Source organism: Cherax quadricarinatus, chromosome 30 (genome assembly GCF_038502225.1).
Source record: "Cherax quadricarinatus isolate ZL_2023a chromosome 30, ASM3850222v1, whole genome shotgun sequence".
NCBI lineage: Eukaryota > Metazoa > Arthropoda > Malacostraca > Decapoda > Parastacidae > Cherax > Cherax quadricarinatus.
The window spans coordinates 2,007,149-2,028,777 of NC_091321.1; the positions used below are offsets into that span (position 1 = coordinate 2,007,149).

Consider the following 21,629-nt stretch of genomic DNA (forward strand, 5'->3'; position numbering starts at 1 on the left):
AATGAGTGTACTATATGTGTATTTTACTTTTTTAGTTTTTTTTAATGCCTAGTTCTATTGCTAACTTAATATATGTTAGTGTAAACTTATCTAACATTTATATACATTCATAAGTGGAATAAAAGGGCGTTCCACTTTACGGCAGTAGCCTGGAACCTAACTTGCCGTATAAGTGGGGCCCTACTGCAGTGTAATAAACAGCATAGAGGAAATGAGGTCTATTATATATTATTTAGGTATGCATACTGGTCAGAGAGCCTGTTGTAAGTCCGAGTTGTGGGTAAACAAGCACGCTGCTAAGTGAGGAGAGGCTGTACTATAGACACTTTCATTAATCCATCTATGATATACTATATATTTTTTTTTCTTTTTCAAAATTGTGACATGCTATATAACATAAACATACGCTGTATAGCCCTTGTGGTTTAGCACTTTTTTTATTATACTAATAACATAAATCATACACCCACAGTAGAACAAATTGACATACGAGATGTGGTAGCCGGATGGCTTGTAGGAGCGATGGCAAGAATTCCATTTTCTCTGGTCCCCAACACCAGAGCTGTGTACATTATAGAATTACTGGGGTAACTGTAAAAAATTATTCCTTTCGTATGTCTTCACTCATAGCAGCATTACTTCTAAAGATGGTGTGTTGCTGTTTATTTATTCCACTGCATTTGTTTTATGCCTAGTTCTATTGCTAACTTAATATATGATGGTGTAAATGTTATGAAGAATTTATAAAGTGAAAAAGTGTGATTTGCTTTATGGCAATTTCCACTTTATGGCAGTAGCCTGGAACCTAACCTGCCATATAAGTGGTGCCCTCCGATACTGTATATGTACTTTTTTAGGCTTAGCTATGTTGCTCACTTAACCCTTAAACTGTCCAAGCAGATCTACGTTCACATGCGTAGTGCTCCAAAAGTAGATCTATGTTTTTTTACATATTTTCGAATGTAAAAAAAAAAAATTACTTTTTTTTACATACTTTCAAATGTTGAAAAAACGTAGATCTATGTTTGGACAGTTTAAGGGTTAATATGATAGTGTAAACATGTTATCAAGCTTTTATATGCATTTGATAGTGAAAAAAGGCTGTTTCCCTTTACAGCAGTAGCCTGGAATTTAACCTGCTGTATAAGCAGGGCCCTCCTGTATACAAATTAAGTCTATAATATGCACCTTTTGAAAGTGGTGAAATGTATGAAGGTATACATAACAGTAATACTATATAATTAAACAACTGTTTATTGAGTATCTAGCTTGTATAAACATCAAACTCACTTGAACAATACAAAAGAACATAGTTTTATGCCAGTCATTCATATCACTTTTAAAAATAATTGAAGGAATTATTTGATCTGTAAGTACAATGCAAAAATTCTGCGATTAGCCAAGCTGCTTTCCAATGTAATAGAGCAGGCTAAATTTTTTTGTGTAAGCAACTGACCTTATAATTTTGATAATCAAGAAAATTGTATTATGTGCAACTACACAGGTTGTCTACAGGAAGTTACACTTCATCATAAATCAATAATGCCATTACTTTCAGCAAGTCTTTCTACCAAAAAAAAAAAAAAAAATTTGTAAAAGCTTTTCACAATTCTTTCAACATTTGTAATATGTTGGTAATGTAAGTCAATATTACCAGGAAACACCTGAGATATAAGCAGCTTAGATATGACATATTCATTTGTCAACAACTAGCAAATTTACACATGTGGCAATAACCATGTGGCCATTTCACTAAGTAATCACAACTATACTGCACTGAAACTCCACAACCTTTATGCAAACTTGATGCTATTCTCTTCATATGTTCAGCAAAACAAAGCTGTATAGCCCTTGTGGCTTAGCGCTTCTTTTTGATTATAATAATCAGCAAAACAAAACTAAAAACTCAGTTAAACCTGATATTAAATGCATCAATATTAAGAAACAGTCCTTATTGTTTGGGAGAAGTAAAAAAAAAAAAAATGACTTTGGCAATGTAGTGATTATTAGGTTACAGGAAAATCATTTTTTTTTTTGTTTATATTACTATTATCATTGCTCTCTCTTTAATCAACATTGTTTTAATTCTATGAAGCAATAATATACATACATGCATTCTTACAAGTAAGAGACAACTGAATAGATTTTAGCATGCCAAATAAGGCAGTGTGATTAGTTATCTGTGATTACAGGAAGAGTTAGGTTCATGGTATCCTGTCTTCATTGTTAAGTTTGTCACACAAAATGCTAGGATCGAGTGGTTGCAGCATATATAACACACCTCTTGGATCCCACTCTAGTAGTCTACCACACAACTTTGTTACATTAGTGATGCTTAGACATTATTACCACAGCAGTGTGTACTTACATGGCATCAGAACTATGAAGGTACCAACACTCATACCAAAGGAATAATGCATTCAAGAGTGATAAGTCAGTAGAAAATATTCTATGCTTCATAGGGCACAATAACCCCCGAGAGTACAATTTGCCTGTTTCTCACTCGACTGCAGTTTTACAGTACATGTCTTGTTTTCCATTTAATAACCAGTGTTTATTCTGTCCACCTAGATGATTATCTACAACAGTCTTTAAGACAAATTTTACTAGGCAATCTGTAGATGTAATCAACCAAACTACCACTCTGTTACAAGGTTTAGTGACAGGCCAGTCAGCCTTGTGTTTCAGCAGGCATCAATTCTGTTGGCAACTACACCTGGGGTAAGAGTTGGCTCACTGTTATAATCACAAAATGTTAAAAGTGAACCTCTGAACTCAGGTTCAGTTTTACTTAACCCTTTCAGGGTCGAGACCCTTGATCTCAAACTTGCTCTCAGGGTCGAAAAATTTAAAAAAAAGAAAAATTATTGTAGCTTACGATATGGTAGAGAATCTTTTCCTGAAGGTAATGAAATAAAAAATTTGATAGACAACCTATGGAATTATGCTCTCGCAAACTTGTCAGTCTAGGCAATTTTGCCTAACGTGTGCCTTATTTTTGGCCAATTCCGTTGCTCCAGCTGACCAAACTCGTAGCTATTTTGCTAGTATTCCTTTTGTTCTATCGACTCGAGTACAAGAAACTGCCCATTTACCTATTTCAACTACCCAATAAAGTGACCAGAAATTAGTAATTTGGCCAATTTTTCACAATTAAAAAAATTGCCAATTTAAAAATAGGTCCAGAACAAACAATGTAGATGTCCCTGGCACTAAAAAACATTTCCTCTGTTTCTTAGTTATATCTCCAGGCACCTCTTATATTATGCTTACTTTGTGGAGAGAAATCTCCAGTTTGATAGGGGGGTATCTCTCAGCCCTCAGTCCCCTTCAGCTCCCTGAGGAACTTCGCCCTCCTGATAAGGACTAGTGGACTCATCCTTCCCTGCACAACTTTTATGAGGAACACATTTATGTACCATAGCATCTCCAGACACACTTTCTCGTTGCTAGAATTTCTGATCAACTACACAATGAGGGTTAAACGAGTAATTACTCTTTTTTTCCCCAGCAGGAAAATTATGAGAAAACCTGCGCCCTACTTGGTCTACAAGTCAGGAACATTATGACTTCTAGTCTACAGTTAAATAACAAGAAACCTACCCACTTGTGTTAATTCTGGTTGCACAGACTAGCAATGAGAGTATGTAAAGCTGAACTCGGCATTTGTTTTGTGGGTATGATGAACTGGAGGGCATTGGGGCAGGGTGACAAGCTAGGTTGAATTCAGACATCAGAGTATGAACGTCACAAATCTCCCACTGAGAATAAAGAAAATAACGACTTTTGTGCAGTGAACTCTGAAATATTGTTAATCTCCACTAGGAAAACTAGTGTCAGAAGGAAACATGAGTGTATTATCCGCGGTATACCCCTGATAGTGTAAAAGTTTGTGTCGCAGTATGCATTCAGGTGTTATAAACAAAGGGACAAGATGTCACCCTATCGCATAATGAATGGCCAAAATAACTCCATATCAATGAGTGAGGACAATATAACTACACATTCGTAGCAGATTACTCAAAACAACAATACCAGGGTCACACCTCCCCTACAACAAACTTGGGGACATTGGGTCTGTTACAATACCCAGGTAAGTTCAGTCATACCCACATCTTATGTTAGTTGCAGCTAATAGGTAGAGGTAAGATTTGACTGGAGTTACCATTAGAACCCATGACGCAAGGGTGCTTCACTCAAACCAAGTGAGTATTTATCAGCATCACACTTAGTGAATGTGATATGCTGAATTATACATAGCTCCTTTGGAGCAAATTGTAAAGTTCAACTCTCTATTCTACAGCCTATGTGGACACTTCTACAGCAACCCAAAGGTGAATCCAGGACGAGGCTGCTGGAATTTGTGCTGTTAAAAAATAAGTATTGCTTGTCATATGTTTACTGTCAGGCAGAGAAGTGTACTTATCTAACCAGTTTTCCACATACTTTCCATTTTGAATATTTTTTTTTTTTTTTTTATTATTATCACACTGGCCGATTCCCACCAAGGCAGGGTGGCCCGAAAAAGAAAAACTTTCACCATCATTCACTCCATCACTGTCTTGCCAGAAGGGTGCTTTACACTACAGTTTTTAAACTGCAACATTAACACCCCTCCTTCAGAGTGCAGGCACTGTACTTCCCATCTCCAGGACTCAAGTCCGGCCTGCTGGTTTCCCTGAACCCCTTCATAAATGTTACTTTGCTCACACTCCAACAGCACGTCAAGTATTAAAAACCATTTGTCTCCATTCACTCCTATCAAACACGCTCACGCATGCCTGCTGGAAGTCCAAGCCCCTCGCACACAAAACCTCCTTTACCCCCTCCCTCCAACCTTTCCTAGGCCGACCCCTACCCCGCCTTCCTTCCACTACAGACTGATACACTCTTGAAGTCATTCTGTTTCGCTCCATTCTCTCTACATGTCTGAACCACCTCAACAACCCTTCCTCAGCCCTCTGGACAACAGTTTTGGTAATCCCGCACCTCCTCCTAACTTCCAAACTACGAATTCTCTGCATTATATTCACACCACACATTACCCTCAGACATGACATCTCCACTGCCTCCAGCCTTCTCCTCGCTGCAACATTCATCACCCATGCTTCACACCCATATAAGAGTGTTGGTAAAACTATACTCTCATACATTCCCCTCTTTGCCTCCAAGGACAAAGTTCTTTGTCTCCACAGACTCCTAAGTGCACCACTCACCCTTTTCCCCTCATCAATTCTATGATTCACTTCATCTTTCATAGACCCATCCGCTGACACGTCCACTCCCAAATATCTGAATACATTCACCTCCTCCATACTCTCTCCCTCCAATCTGATATCCAATCTTTCATCACCTAATCTTTTTGTTATCCTCATAACCTTACTCTTTCCTGTATTCACCTTTAATTTTCTTCTTTTGCACACCCTGCCAAATTCATCCACCAATCTCTGCAACTTCTCTTCAGAATCTCCCAAGAGCACAGTGTCATCAGCAAAGAGCAACTGTGACAACTCCCACTTTGTGTGTGATTCTTTATCTTTTAACTCCACGCCTCTTGCCAAGACCCTCGCATTCACTTCTCTTACAACCCCATCTATAAATATATTAAACAACCACGGTGACATCACACATCCTTGTCTAAGGCCTACTTTTACTGGGAAATAATTTCCCTCTTTCCTTCATACTCTAACTTGAGCCTCACTATCCTCGTAAAAACTCTTCACTGCTTTCAGTAACCTACCTCCTACACCATACACCTGCAACATCTGCCACATTGCCCCCCTATCCACCCTGTCATATGCCTTTTCCAAATCCATAAATGCCACAAAGACCTCTTTAGCCTTATCTAAATACTGTTCACTTACATGTTTCACTGTAAACACCTGGTCCACACACCCCCTACCTTTCCTAAAGCCTCCTTGTTCATCTGCTATCCTATTCTCCGTCTTACTCTTAATTCTTTCAATAATAACTCTACCATACACTTTACCAGGTATACTCAACAGACTTATCCCCCTATATTTTTGCACTCTCTTTTATCCCCTTTGCCTTTATACAAAGGAACTATGCATGCTCTCTGCCAATCCATAGGTACCTTACCCTCTTCCATACATTTATTAAATAATTGCACCAACCACTCCAAAACTATATCCCCACCTGCTTTTAACATTTCTATCTTTATCCCATCAATCCCGGCTGCCTTACCCCCTTTCATTTTACCTACTGCCTCACGAACTTCCTCCACACTCACAACTGGCTCTTCCTCACTCCTGCAAGATGTTATTCCTCCTTGTCCTATACACGAAATCACAGCTTCCCTATCTTCATCAACATTTAACAATTCCTCAAAATATTCCCTCCATCTTCCCAATACCTCTAACTCTCCATTTAATAACTCTCCTCTCCTATTTTTAACTGACAAATCCATTTGTTCTCTAGGCTTCCTTAAATTGTTAATCTCACTCCAATACTTTTTCTTATTTTCAACAAAATTTGTTGATAACATCTCACCCACTCTCTCATTTGCTCTCTTTTTACATTGCTTCACCACTCTCTTAACCTCTCTCTTTTTCTCCATATACTCTTGAATATTTATTCACACAAAAAATAGAATTTTTACCATTATGCAGACTACTGCATTATTGTAATAATTGTATAAATAATGTCATTGCATTCCTAAATGCACATCAGCCTGGCCAGTTGAATGCGTATTCTGTATACTCTGGAATATCGGCAAAAATTGAGCATTTCTGTTACTTTGAGCTCAATTTCAACCTACTTTCAGTCCTGAAACTAATCAAAATCACCTCAATTTCTGTAATATATCTTCCATTCTATCAAATGAGACCAAGAAACCGAGAATACAACCATAAAGACCATACAAAAATATACCTCAAAGTTGCTGTTTTAAACCAAAAACTTTTTTGTTATGCACTGTGTCGCAGAATTTTTTTAATTGGTGCACACTTACTGCACAGATCCATTCTTTCATATCTACACCCAAATTTACTGCTCACAGCTTATATGAGTGAGCTGAGCTCACGGCGTTGTACTACGGGACTGACACTGGCTTCAAAACTGTAGTACAACGGGACCAACACTGAAAGGGTTAAGGATTAATGTATAATGATAAAAGCTTGAAGAAGCAATTTAAAATTGATGGCCTGCACAACAATAATTCACTATACTGAGTTAATGGTTTGAATGAGTATTTTCAGTTATTGTACATGTGGGATGCCTGCTGGTGATAAATTTTAGTGGTGATTTTTTTTTTTTTTTTTTTTTGGTACTAAGTCAACCTACATAACTCGGAATCTCAGGCCTAATACAGTATTTGACTCCTGAGTGTTGTTGGATCTTCAGTTCCATCAAATAGGTCTTGACCAATGTCACAAATTGTAATTTAATAGTCATACGAAAGTTGGAATGTGGATTCAGTAGAGCACTCAAAATCTTTATAGCACAGTTCATTTTGTGCGCTTCATTATTGAATAATTTAATCCGAGTTGTGCCTTAACACCCTATGGAATTATGGGTCTCACTGGAATGATTTGGGAAAAGGAGGCTCATGAGACCATGAAACTGAATACGCAACACTGATGCAGAATAATGGTTTCCTGTGTTGTGGTGGCTCCGATAATTCCACCCCAACCCTTACATTCAAGTTTTCCTCATGTAAAACATTCTGGGATTGCCTTGTAGGAATTGTTGTTGTTTGTTGGTCACCAATAATGAGCTAGGTGGACAAAGCTAGCACTATTTACTGAGTGAAAAAGTGGGAGTTTTAACCTTGTATTTTTTGTAATGGGGCATTGAACCCAATGTGCCATAGAAAGCCTATTATTTCATCAGAGTTATTGGTAAGTAATTTACCAATACAATTTATAATTTATGTACTGTATTTAAATATATTTAGTACTTCACAATCTTCAAACACAACATATTGAGAGAGAGAGGGATTAGGAAAACCGATTTTCACAAAAAATACAGTAAATCCTCTATTAAAAGACATAATGGGAGCAGGTGGTTGGTAATGGTAATGGTGATGGATGGAAATGAGATTGTTTTAGCTATGATCATAATAATGGACAATTCTGTAACCCCTGAACTTTGTCCATCATTTCTAAATCAACTGACCCAGCAGAATTTGTGCTGTATTTCTGAAGTTCGCTAAATCGAGGATTTACTGTACTTAGAGAGTAGCACCAAAAAAAAATTATCTAACCCTTCAAGACCAGAACAGCTACTCTCATCTGGCAAAATGATTGGGATAAAAACAAACATCCCATGGCAGTGAAAATGTTCAGGAATGCAATGCAGTACTGCAAAATAAAGGGTTTGTTAATAGTATATATACAATATCACTTTATGTCATGGGGGGAAATTGACAAGTTCCTGAGGAAAGTTTCTTCTCAGCCAGGCTGTAGTGTTTATGTAAAACTGGGTTCAATAGGAACCAATAGCCTGACTAATCAAGTCATCAACAGGGAGATCTGGCCTGGAATCAAGGCTTGGTGGAGATGATTCCTAGAACCATTCACAGATAAACCACAGGTAAGTTAGGTATATAGAAACTCACCACTATTGATGTGTGTAATGTACCAGCATCAATATAAGACTTAATAGAAGCGAAGGATTTACCTGGTGAGGTAACGATGATTAAGGACTCAATGTATAAGAATCTGTTCACTTTGACTCATTCTATTCAAGTCATTGATAATTATGAATGGAATAAGAAACTTTATTGCGCCTGATCTGCCCAACTTATGGGAAAGCAGCCAGAAAATAGTGAATTTATAGATAATAATTATAGGATGCAGATGCCTCTTTGAAAACTCTATACAACACTACAGACATTAGGAAATGCATTAAAATTCTTTAACTGTGCATATAGCTAGTTAAAAAATATTTTACAGTATTAAGTAACAACATTACTACTAAATAAATCTGTTTCTGTAAGATAAAGTAATGAGGCTACACATTATTTTATATCCCGTTATAATATTATGATCTCTCTGCTACATAATAAAATTCAGTGTCTAGTTGTCATTTAAAATTTGAATATGAGTAAAAATATAATTTGTAAGTCTTGTGCTCAACATTCTTGTGAAAAACTGACTGAATTATAGTACAGAACAGTATACTTGCATAGGATAAGTATATACTGCATTACAAAGAAAAATCAGAGTACAAGTTATCACTAGAGAGACTATGGCTTCCTTGATACATAATTTTCAATTGGCAACAAAAGGCTGAATAAATGGATTAGGGATATGTTATAAAAAAAAAGTTTTATGACCCATACGGATTGAGTGCATTTTGTTAATATAATAATAAATAGCAAGAAGTAAAGAAAGCATTCAGTTAGTACTAGTGTGGTGCTTAATTAACTTGGACAAAAATAAACACTTTTTTTATTTTATTAAACATGCCATCATAAGAGAGGCTTCAGATAAACTATCAATACAGTAAGATGTAAGTATGAAGCAAGATATGTATGAGTAAACATGAGTGAACAGTCACATTAGCACATACAGAATATTAATACATGTATCTTCCCCTTCTTGGTGATAATCTCTACAAAAACAACCAACCGGTTTTAAGTCTTAAACTCTATAGTGGAAAACATTGCCACTCCTGTGATGGAAACTTTTCTTGTGTTAGTGACATAAGTTAACACAATCATACATAGGACCCAAATATTTATTATAATTTATTTAATGTGTATATATGTATCCCGAACTTTTATATTACTAACACCTAATGTAAAAGACCAATTGGTGTTTTTGTAATATATGAGTGGCCTGTCCGGGAGGATAATGATTATCAAGAATGATTTCTGGGATGATCTTATCCAGGATGACAGTTCGGGATGCATATTACATTGATCTTTGTGTGTCGGTCCTTTTGTAGTGGGGGTGTTGCGGGCCCCCTACCAAACTAGCGGTTAAACTGTTAACCTGCCGGCCGGCAGTACCATGGGTACGTCATCAAACCCAATGTGGGGACTGCTGAGCTGGCCTTAGAGGCAGTAAGTACCTGAACACCTCACGGTACGCATCTAAGCAGTAGTTACCAGAACACCTAATGGTACACATCTACTGGCAGTAGAGAGTACAGTATTCTACTGGCTTCTACTGATTTTAGAAGAACCGCTCACCACAGCTCACCGAGTCTGATGGCCTCAGCTACTTGACGGCCGCATTCAGTGAGCTCGCAGCATGGTGTTCTGCAAACAGTATGTGTCAACTGGTCTTGAAGGCGGTAGATAGTACCCACCAGACCATCTTACGGTGTGCTTCTGCCGGCCTTAGAGAGTATTTATAGGATTACCAGGTGATGTCTGCGGACTCACCGCCTACGTTGGTCAACTGTGGGCCGGAGTCATCGGATGCTGTTTTAGTGGGACACTACGTGAAGAAAAGTTTGGAGTGTGACACTGAACTGGGCTAGGACCGTAGTGTGACACTGAAGGAAGTATAATGGAGTGTAACACTGAGATATGCTAAAGGACCGTAGTGGAACACCGAGAAGAAAAGGGTGTTTTGTGACACTAAAGAAGTTACGGTTGTAGTGTACATTGAATAGTGTCATGTGACTGGCCTCGAGAAAGACGCTGTGTGAGTGTGTCACAGGGTGTCAAGGGGGACACAGTTGAGAAAGTGTATGACGCAGAGAAAAGGGTGTCGCGTGACACGGAGTAGGAGCGTCATTACGCAGAGAAAAGGGTGTCAAGGGACACGGTTGAGTAGGAGCGTCATTACACAGAGAAAAGGGTGTCGTGTGACACGGAGAGCTGGAGTGTCGTGTGACGGAGAGAAAAGGGTGTCAAGGGACACAGTTGAGATGGAGCGTCATTACACGGATAAGTGTCGTGTGACACAGGGAGCGTCACAACTCGGATATAAGTGTTGTGTGAGACACAGAGCGTCATTAGGGTGTCGTGAGACACGGAGTTGATTATTATTTGTTATTGTGTAAATGTTACTTATAATTCATTATTTTAGCATATGCATATATATGACACAGTAGTATCTGAAAAGTGGTACCCTGTATGTAGGGTTACGATTTATTATTTATTTTAAAATGCTAATAATTTATTATTGTAACATGTATATATTATCAGATGTTTATTAGTTCAACTACCTCTAGACCAAAGATTGTGTTGTTTTTATATTATATTAAAAATTAATTTATTTTAATGTGTATATATGTATCCCGAACTTTTATATTACTGACACTAATGGAAAACCCAATTGGTGTTTTTTGTAATAAAGTGGAACACTGATTTAATTAGCCAATCGGTAAGAAGAGGGTGTCCACTAATGCCCAATGTTTGAGAAATCCAAAAAATGAGATAATTTTGCTGTGATCTGAAACAATAGATATATCTCTAACCAACAGACTTTGTTTTTAAAATATATTTACCAGCTGATTGTAATAGTAAGGGACACTTTTGTAATCCATCTCTCTCATTACCTAAATCAATTTGTCTATTAGATTTTGCATGTTATTCACAAAATCTGTTTAATGGAGATCCATTCAACTGCAGTTTTACTTGGAGTTTTTCAAAGGTATAGTACTGAACCATTTGCACTATATGTACACAGGTTCTTTACCATTGTGTATGTTTCAGAGTGGTATTACACGAAGGAAAGTACGGTGGTACCTCGAGTTTCGAACAGCTCCCAACTCGAACAATTATGTAAGTGTATTTTTGTAAGTGCTTTTGTAAGAGTATTTCTGGGGGTCTGAAATGGACTAATCTAAGTTACATTATTCCTTATGGGAACAAATTTGTTTGGTATCGGCACTTGAACAGCCTTCTGGAATGAATTAAGTTCTTAACTCGAGGTACCACTGTAACATGCAAATACGTAATATTGAATCTTTCTAGGGTGCAGGAAGATCCAGGCAGACATGCTTCTGCTTGCTGACACATTATATTTACTGCCTTCATAAAAACATTAAGTTGTAAATATACCCAGTGTTATTTGATCACTCACTGCTGTCTGGAACATAACAACAATGCTCATGACATTAAAAATACTAATCTGGTTAAATAGAGATAATCCTTTTAGTGTCTCCTATGTAGATCTACATTACTGATCCCAGTGTTGCTCGTGTAGATCTACATCTTAATCACAGCACCCTGAAATATGCTGTGAATGGCAAATTTTGGCCTAGACGTGAGAGAATGGGTCTGTGCAATGGATGTGCAGTATAACAAAAAATTCTACACCATACAACACATGACAGGAACAGCTGATCTCTGATAGTGTATTTGATTTAAAATAGTGACCAAGTCATTTTCTGGGGTAGTTTTTATTATTTTATTGGCTGTTTCTTGGTATCAACTGATAGAATGAAAGACATACTATTGAAATAAAGATGATTTTGGTTGGTTTAAAATTGTAAGTAACTTGAGATATGCCTCAAAGTGGCAGAAACATTTTTTTTTTTTTGTGGTTTTCCTGAGGAAGGGTTTGTTTTATGGTTTTTTACTAGATCTGCTTCAGTTCCTGGGACAACCCAAATCTTGACCAAGCATTCTTGGTTTTATTTTATTGCAAAGAAATAGTAGTAAGAAAGTCAAATGTGAGTACGGGGAAGGTGCATGAGGCAGTAGGTAGAATATAATGGAGTAAAGCAGCAGAGACAGTTTTATAGTGGTTGGTGCATTTGTTCAGTACCTAAGACATTTGCACAGAGCATGCATCATTCCTTTATACAAGAAAAAAGGAGATATAAGTGAGTGATACTGTGTGAATGATGGTGAAAGTGTTTCTTTTTTGGGTCGCCCTGCCTCGGTGGGAGACAGCTGACATGTCAGACACAAAATAAAGCCTGTTGAGTATACCAAGTAAAGTGTACAGTAGAGTTATTATTGAAAGAATTATGGGTAAGACAGAGTAGGACTGCAAAAGAACAAGGTGTTAGGATGGGTAGGGGATGTATAGACCAGGTGTTTACAATGAAATACATAAGTAAACAATACTTGGATAAAGGTAGGAACTTTTCATTGCATTTATGGATTTAGAAAAGGCATATGGTAGGATGGATAGGGAAGCAATAAGACAGATGTTGGAAATGTACAGAATCGGTGGTAGGTTACTAAAAGTAGTAAAGAGCTTTTATGTGGATAACAAGGGTCAGGTTAAGGTATGTAGGAGAGATTATTTTCTAGTAAAAGTAGACCTTTGACAAGTGTGATCGGCATAATATCACACAAAATGTGTGATAAAGGAATAACAGGAAAAGTGGGAAAATGGAGTTATAACTTCCTAACAAATAGAACACAGAGTAATAGTGAACAGTAAAGTCACTGGCAGCTACAGTGAAAAGCTGTTCCACAAAGTACAGTGATATAGATCACAAAACCATGTCCTCCTTTGCTGATGATACGAGAATTTGCATGACAATGTCATCCACCGAGGACACTGCAAGTCTTTAAATGGGCTTCAGAAAACAATATGAAGTTCATTGAAGACAAATTTCAATTACTCTGTTATGGAAAACTCAAGGAAATAAAAACTGAATCAGAGTATAAAACAAATTCCAGTCACACAATAGAGCAAAAAACTAATGTGAAAGACCTGGGAGTGATAATGACAGAGAATCTCAATTTCAAAGACCACAACAATGTTTCTATCGCATCTGCTAGGAAAATGATAGAATGAATAATGAGAACCTTCAGAACTATGGATGCCAAGCCAATGATGATTCTCTTCAAATCACTTGTTCTCTATAGGTTGGAATATTGGTGTACACTAACGGCCCCTTTCAAAGCAGGCAAAATTGCAGACCTGGAGAATATACAGAGAGCTTTCACTACATGTATAAGTACAATATAAAGCACTTAAATTACTGGGATCAGCTGAAGTTCTTTGGCCTGTACTCCTTAGAATACAGACAAGATACATGATAATATACACTTGGAAAATCTTAGAGGAACTAGTCCCAAATCTGAACATGGAAATCACTCCCTATGAAGGCAAAAGACTTGGCAGGCGGTGCAACATTTCCCCTAATGAAAAGCAGGGGCACCATGAGTATGCTGAGACAACACAAATAAGCATCGGGTTCAAGACTGTTCAGCTGCTTCCCAGCATATATAAGGGGGATTACCAACAGACCTTTGGCTGTCTTCAAGGAGGAGCTGGACAGGTACATAAAGTCAGTACCTGACCAGCCAGGCTGTGGTTCATACGTCGGTTTGTGTGCAACCAACAGTAACAGCCTGACTGATCAGTCCCTGATCCACCACAAGGCCTGGTTATGAACTGGGCCATGGGGGGCTGACCCCTGGAACACCCTCCAGGTATGCCACGGTGTTTGTAGGGAACTCGAGAAGCTCTACCAAGTCTTTTGACATGAACAACTTAATAGGATTTTTACATGATGTTAGTTATTAAAATTTGTGCTACTATTTACTTGTACTGTGAATTCCTACATGCTAGTATTCTTTAAATGTTTAACTTTATATTTTTGGGGTTTTACAGTATTTTTTTTTTTAACTGCCAAGAATAATGAGGGTCTAAATGATGAAAGTATTTTTCAAATTTTAGAATTACCTACCTACCACCCCACTCATCAGATGTTACCCAAACCTTCCAATGATACACAAAGGTGACTCTCTTTATGCAGCAAATTCACAAGAACTGTACCCTAGTATCTCCTCCAGGGAAACTCTTTTATACCAGTGAGGGGCAACTGATCTAAAGAATTGGACTGATCTTCCTTTCATTAAACTGAAATAATTGCTTCCCATTTCTCCAGGCACTATATAGCCCCTAAAGGATTAATGCTCCCCATATGAATATAATAATAATAATAATAATACAGTGGACCACCGCATACCGTTGGCATTACATAACGTTAAATCCGCATACCGATACATTTTATCGCTAAGATTTTGCCTCGCATACCGCTAAAAAAACCCACTCAACGCTGTTCGTCCGAGACGCGTCTAATGTGCGGCCTGAGCCAGCCTCACATGTTCCGCCGGTGGCATTGTTTACCAGCCAGCCTCCACGGTAACATCCAAGCATACAATCGGAACATTTCGTATTATTACAGTGCTTTTGGTGATTTTATCTGCAAAATAAGTGACCATGGGCCCCAAGAAAGCTTCTAGTGCCAACCCTACAGCAATAAGGGTGAGAATTACTATAGAGATGAAGAAAGAGATCATTGCTAAGTATGAAAGTGGAGTGCGTGTCTCCGAGCTGGCCAGGTTGTATAATGAACCCCAATCAACCATCGCTACTATTGTGGGCAACAAAACGGCAACCAAGGAAGCTGTTCTTGCCAAAGGTTCAACTGTGTTTTCGAAACAGAGATTGCAAGTGATGGAAGATGTTGAGAGACTCTTATTGGTATGGATAAATGAAAAACAGATAGCAGGAGATAGCATCTCTCAAGTGATCATAAGTGAAAAGGCTAGGAAGTTGCATGAGGATTTAATTAAAAAAATGCCTGCAACTAGTGATGATGTGAGTGAATTTAAGGCCAGCAAAGGTTGGTTTGAGAGATTTAAGAAGCGTAGTGGCATACATAGTGTGATAAGGCATGGTGAGGCTGCCAGTTCGGACCACAAAGCAGCTGAAAAATATGTGCAGGAATTCAAGGAGTACATAGACAGTGAAGGACTGAAACCTGAACAAGTGTTTAATTGTGATGAAACAGGCCTGTTTTGGAAGAAAATGCCAAGCAGGACCTACATTACTCAGGAGGAAAAGGCACTCCCAGGACATAAGCCTATGAAAGACAGGTTTACTCTGTTGATGTGTTCCAATGCTAGTGGTGATTGCAAAGTGAAGCCTTTATTAGTGTATCACTCAGAAACTCCCAGAGCGTTCAGGCAAAAGAATATCCTCAAGGCTAATTTGTGTGTGCTGTGGAGGGCAAACAGTAAGGCATGGGTCACTAGGGACTTTTTCTATGACTGGTTACACCATGCATTTGCCCCCAATGTGAAAGATTACCTAACTGAAAAGAAATTAGACCTTAAGTGCCTCCTGGTGTTAGACAATGCCCCTGGTCATCCTACAGACGTGGCAGAGCGACTTTATGGGAACATGAGCTTCATTAAGGTGAAGTTTTTGCCTCCTAATACCACTCCTCTCCTGCAGCCCATGGACCAGCAAGTTATTGCAAACTTCAAAAAACTGTACACAAAAGCTCTGTTTGAAAGGTGCTTTGTAGTGACCTCAGAAACTCAATTGACTCTAAGAGAGTTTTGGAGAGAGCACTTTAATATCCTCAATTGTGTAAACCTTATAGGTAAGGCTTGGAAGGGAGTGACTCAGAGGACCTTGAACTCTGCTTGGAAGAAACTGTGGCCAGAATGTGTAGACCAAAGGGATTTTGAAGGGTTTCAGGCTAACCCTGAGAGGAGTATGCCAGTTGAGGAATCCATTGTGGCATTGGGAAAGTCCCTGGGGTTGGAGGTTAGTGGGGAGGATGTGGAAGAGTTGGTGGAGGAGGACAATGAAGAACTAACCACTGATGAGCTGCTAGATCAACTTCAACAGCAAGAGGCCAGACCTGAGGAAACTGGTTTGGAGGAGGGGAGAGAGAAATTGAAGAAGTTGCCTACTTCAAAGATTAAGGAAATGTGTGGAATGTGGCTTAAAGTGCAAACCTTTTTTGATGACAATCACCCTAACACAGCTATTGCAAGCCGTGCTGGTGACTATTACACTGACACTGTTGTGAAACACTTTAGGGAAGTCATAAAGGAACGAGAGGTACAGGCCACTATGGACAGATATGTTGTGCGACAGAAGTCCAGTGACTCTGAAGCTGGTCCTAGTGGCATTAAAAGAAGAAGGGAAGTAACCCCAGAAAAATACTTGACACCTCAAGTCTTAATGGAAGGGGATTCCCCTTCTAAACACCAAGACTCTCTCCTCCTCCCATCCCATCAATCATCACCAGATCTTCAATAAAGGTAAGTGTCATGTAACTGTGCATGCCTTTTTCAGTTTGTGTGTATTAAAATTAATATTTCATGTGGTAAATTTTTTTTTTTCACACTTTGGGGTGTCTTGCACGGATTAATTTGATTTCCATTATTTCTTATGGGGAAAATTCATTCGCATAACGATAATTTCGCATAACAATGAGCTCTCAGGAACGGATTAATATCGTTATGCGGGGGTCCACTTAATAATAATAATAATAATGTAATATGTAGGTAGTAGGTTGGTAGACAACAACCACCCAGGAAAGCACTGCCGTCCAGCCAAATGAGTGTAAAACGGAAACCTATACAGTCTCTCCTCACTTAGCGATGTATTCATTTACCAACAAATCAGACTTACGACGGGCTCTCTGACCAGTATGCATACCTAAATTATGTATATTTGTGCTGATTTCCTCTATTTTGTTTATTTCAACAAACAGTACACTACTGTATAAACATTTAAAAATATACTAAAAATGTTAAAAATGGTGCAAAGGTAACATTAACCCTTAAACGGTCCAAACGTATATATACGTTCACTCGCATAGCGCCCCAAATTTTTTGAGAGAAAAAAAAACTTTTTTTTTTTAAAAGGAAAAAAGAGCATATGGTACCCAGGCATCCCAAATTATTTTAATATGGCACACAGTGAGTGCGCACACCCATTCTCTCATGTCTAGGTGACTCAGGCTTATTGTGGCAATGTTGAATGAATGACAAAGAAAACGTATATATACGTTTGGGGCGCTACGCGCATGAACGTATATATACATTTGGACCGTTTAAGGGTTAAAACAATATCAAAGATGGCTGACACAAACCCACTACCTTATAGTATGCTTCTCAGTTAGCAACAAATTCGTTTACAAACGTGGTCTTACGAACAGAACTCTGTTGTTAAGTGAGGAGAGGCTGTAATTGTTTTACACGATGGCAGGATTGCTGGTTTCTTTTTTCCGTCCCATAAACATGCAAGATTTCAGGTACGTCTTGCTACTTCTGCTTACACTTAGGTCACACTACACATGTTTGTACAAGCATATACAGCCTCTCCTCACTTAGCGATGTACTTGTTTACTGACAACTCGGACTTATCACAGTATGCATACCAGTATGCATACCTAAATAATGTATATTAGAGCTGATTTCCTCTATTCTGTTTATTACAATATACAGTACACTACTGTATAAACATTTAAAAATATACTAAAAATGTTAAAAATGGTGCAAAGGTGACATTAAAACAATATCAAAGATGGCTGACACAAACTCACTACCATTTTAGTATGCTCCTTGCTTGGCAACGATGTGGTTTTAGGAACAGAACTATGTCGTTAAGTGAGGAGTGGCCGTATATACACACCCCTTCGGGTATTCTTCTATTTTCTTACTATTTCTTGTTCTTGTTTATTTCCTCTTATCTCCATGGGGAAGTGGAACAAAATTCTTCCTCCGTAAGCCATGCATGTCGTAAGAGGCGACTAAAATGCTGGGAGCAAGGGACTAGTAACCCCTTCTGTATACGTTAATAATTTTAAAGACAGAAACTTGTTTTTCTCTTTAGGTCACCCTGCCTCTGTGGGATATGGTTGGTTTGTTGAAAAAAAAAATACTGTAATAACAATATACACTAGCACATAAGCCAAAAGAGCAAAGCCCATCTAATTTATCCAACCTCTAGTCACCCACCAAAGGGTTGCATTGCCAGAAGTAGGGTCAACTTGCAGGCAAGTGGAATCAAGGAGTACCCATACAGTAACTCTACGCACAGTGCGTCTGGCAGCAGCCAGCCTGGACAATATAATAAGTATTTGGGTGCTATGCAAGATTTTATTAACCTGTGTCACTAAGCTTAAGGACTGAAGAATCCTCACACAATGATAATATACAATACAGTACTTAAAAACACTTACAATTTATAGGTTTTCATTAATATATGACATTTCTTATGATTTTATAATTATAAATATTTATTTTTAAGAAAAATGCTAACAAAGGAGGGAAAGGGAAGGGCCACACAGGCTACTGCTTAAGGGTTAGCATCTCAATGTAGTTTGTGAGAATAGCACTTGAAGCAATACTGTAAAATTATATCTAATTTTCCTATATGATATGTAGTCTCTATATAATCACAGCTATTTAATGAATTTAAAAATATTTTTATTATTACCTGATTGATGTCTTTCTCAAAGCACCAGATAAGCTCTCTTGATTCATTCCTTCTTCGTCTGAGCACCCATCTGTAAAGGGATTTCTGTTTACCCTTGGACGAACAGATGGAGCAACTGAATGGGAATCATGTCTTTTTTCCCCCTTTTCTGATTTACTAACAGTAGTGATGAGCATTTTTTGGTCTTCTGGTGAGCATTTACCATTTATTTTCTCACCACTTTTTTCCTTATCACTTTTATCTGGCAACCATTCATAGTATGGATTGTACGGGGCTGAGCTCTCAGGTGTCAGTATTGCTGGTTGTCGACTGGAGGCAAGATTAGGGCTGGATGATGATGTGTCAGGATGAAAGGAACTCTCATTAAAGCTAGTGTTATCACAAGTACTCAGTGGAGGATACCTCACAACTTGATCAATGTGGGAGTCCTTAGATAAGTTTGGTTCACTGTTAGACTGAGGAGAAGAAGGAGAATATGGAGGATGTGTGTCTTCAGGAAGAGAGGGGCTGTTAGGAATGAAGAATGGATATGTTCTTGGTGGTCTTGGAAGGTCTGAGTGAATATGGCTTGGTGTACTATGTGGAGTTGTAGGAGGAGCATTAGGTGTTGAGTGTTTGTGAGAGCTAATATTGTTACTGTGAGATACACTGTGTAATAAGCTGGATCCTCTAGTATGAGGCAGATGTTCAGGCGAGTCGAGTGATGACATGGAAGCCCTGGGAGCAGATGGTTCAGCAATAGAATTAGTGTTCATATTGTAAGGCATGTTATGAGAAGAGTTATTTATTCCACTAAGATTGGTATTTGAAGAAAGATCATTAAGGTGTTCAACAGATGGGGTATATGGTGGAGGAGGATCTTCGGGTATGGGTGGCTTTTGAGATATACTGTGACGACGGTAAGCTCGCACCTGCTCCTTTGCATCCTGTACGAACTTCTTGGCAGATCCTGCACCTGTAATAATGATATATGATAATAAATATTACTGTATGTTCACAATATGCTTATTCTACTCCTAAAAATATAGAAAGTTTTATCATAATTCATATGAAAAATTCTCATATATTTCTAATTCATGTGTTTTGGCATAAATATATAATAGCTATTTTTATTTTAACATTAGGTATATGAGTCAAAGCTGTCATGTCTGAGTGCCTCTGTAAAGACAGTGATTATATATGAGTGATGGTGAAAGTGTTGAATGATGATGAAAGTTTTTTCTTTATGTTTTTTTTTGGCAAAACATCAAAGGTCGACCTATTTATGGAGTCAAATTATACATGGATATACACCTACCATCCGACTTACGACCGAGTTCGGTTCCGAGAAACTGGTCGTACGTCGAAATGGTCGTAAGTCGAACTTTACTACTGAATATCAACAAAACATTTTTGTAATGACTTTATTTTATTGTTTTATTTTGGTATTTCATATTTTACTTTACTTTTTATGCTGTTAGTACTGTATTTTATACTGTAAGGTTTAGGATAAACACTGTGTACAACACAAATAGTTGTTTATTTCCCAGAAATTTGGCATAAAAAACACGGTCGTAAGTCGAGCAGGTCGTAAGTCGGATGGTAGGTGTATATGATAAGTGGCGGCCAAAGGATCAAAATGGTGTCAGGAGTCTAATGCTTATTTGACCCAAGCTGATTACACCTCCCTATTAAATAGTGACAGTGGACAGTGATGCAAGACCATCCTATTGATTCAGCTGGACTAACAATGAACCTTTCATTTGACCTCTATTCCCTCACCAAAGCAAGGGTGATGACCAACTCCATGGGCAGGTTCAATTTCCAGGTGCATACTATTGCCTAGAATCAATCGTAATACATCCTAGCATGTGCAAAACACTGAGCTTCATTTCAAAAGTTCTGGCCAAGACAAAACCTACTTCATACTGTTTGGAAACAGAGCTTCAAATATCCAGCTAAATATATCGATAAATGGTTCCCCCATTACAAGACACACTGAGGGTAAATTTCTAGGTCTTCACCTTGACTGCAATCCAGCATATATCCAAGAAAGTCTCCAAAACAGTAGGCATCCTTTGCAAGATATGGTACTATGTACCCTAAATATCACTCCTTGCACTATACACACTCAAATCTACCTTTACCTCACTTATGGAATTTGTGCCTGGGGTTCAACCACGGTCAATCACCTTAAACCATTAATAACCCAACAAAAAGCTGCTGTGCGGTTGTTTACCAACTCCTATGCCAGGCTACACACCCCACTGCTCTTCAAGAGCTTGAACTCACTTAATATACAAAATATTCACTCATATTACTGTGACTACTATATATACAGAATACGTATTATATTCCACTATAAACCCTCCTCTCAAACTTCTCCTTGATAGACAGGGAGTCAGACACACACAGGCAGACAGACAGACAGATAAACAGCGAAAGAGTTAGACAAATATGTTTATGTATAACAGTGTGTAACCGTCAGTAGTGTCGAGTGATACTTGTCTG

The 21,629-nt window shown here is 38.2% G+C and overlaps 1 protein-coding gene across 1 annotated transcript in view; it reads right to left on the reverse strand.

Annotated features, from left to right (window-relative positions):
- Nucleotides 1–1,240: 1,240 nt before the first annotated feature.
- Nucleotides 1,241–21,629, reverse strand: part of LOC128692590 (uncharacterized) — a 55,119-nt gene continuing 34,730 nt past the window's right edge. Inside the window, exon 6 of the mRNA XM_053781773.2 lies at nt 1,241–20,094. Coding sequence (XP_053637748.1) covers nt 19,136–20,094 — 959 coding nt within the window. The 3' untranslated portion in view covers nt 1,241–19,135. The remainder of the gene's footprint in view (nt 20,095–21,629) is intronic.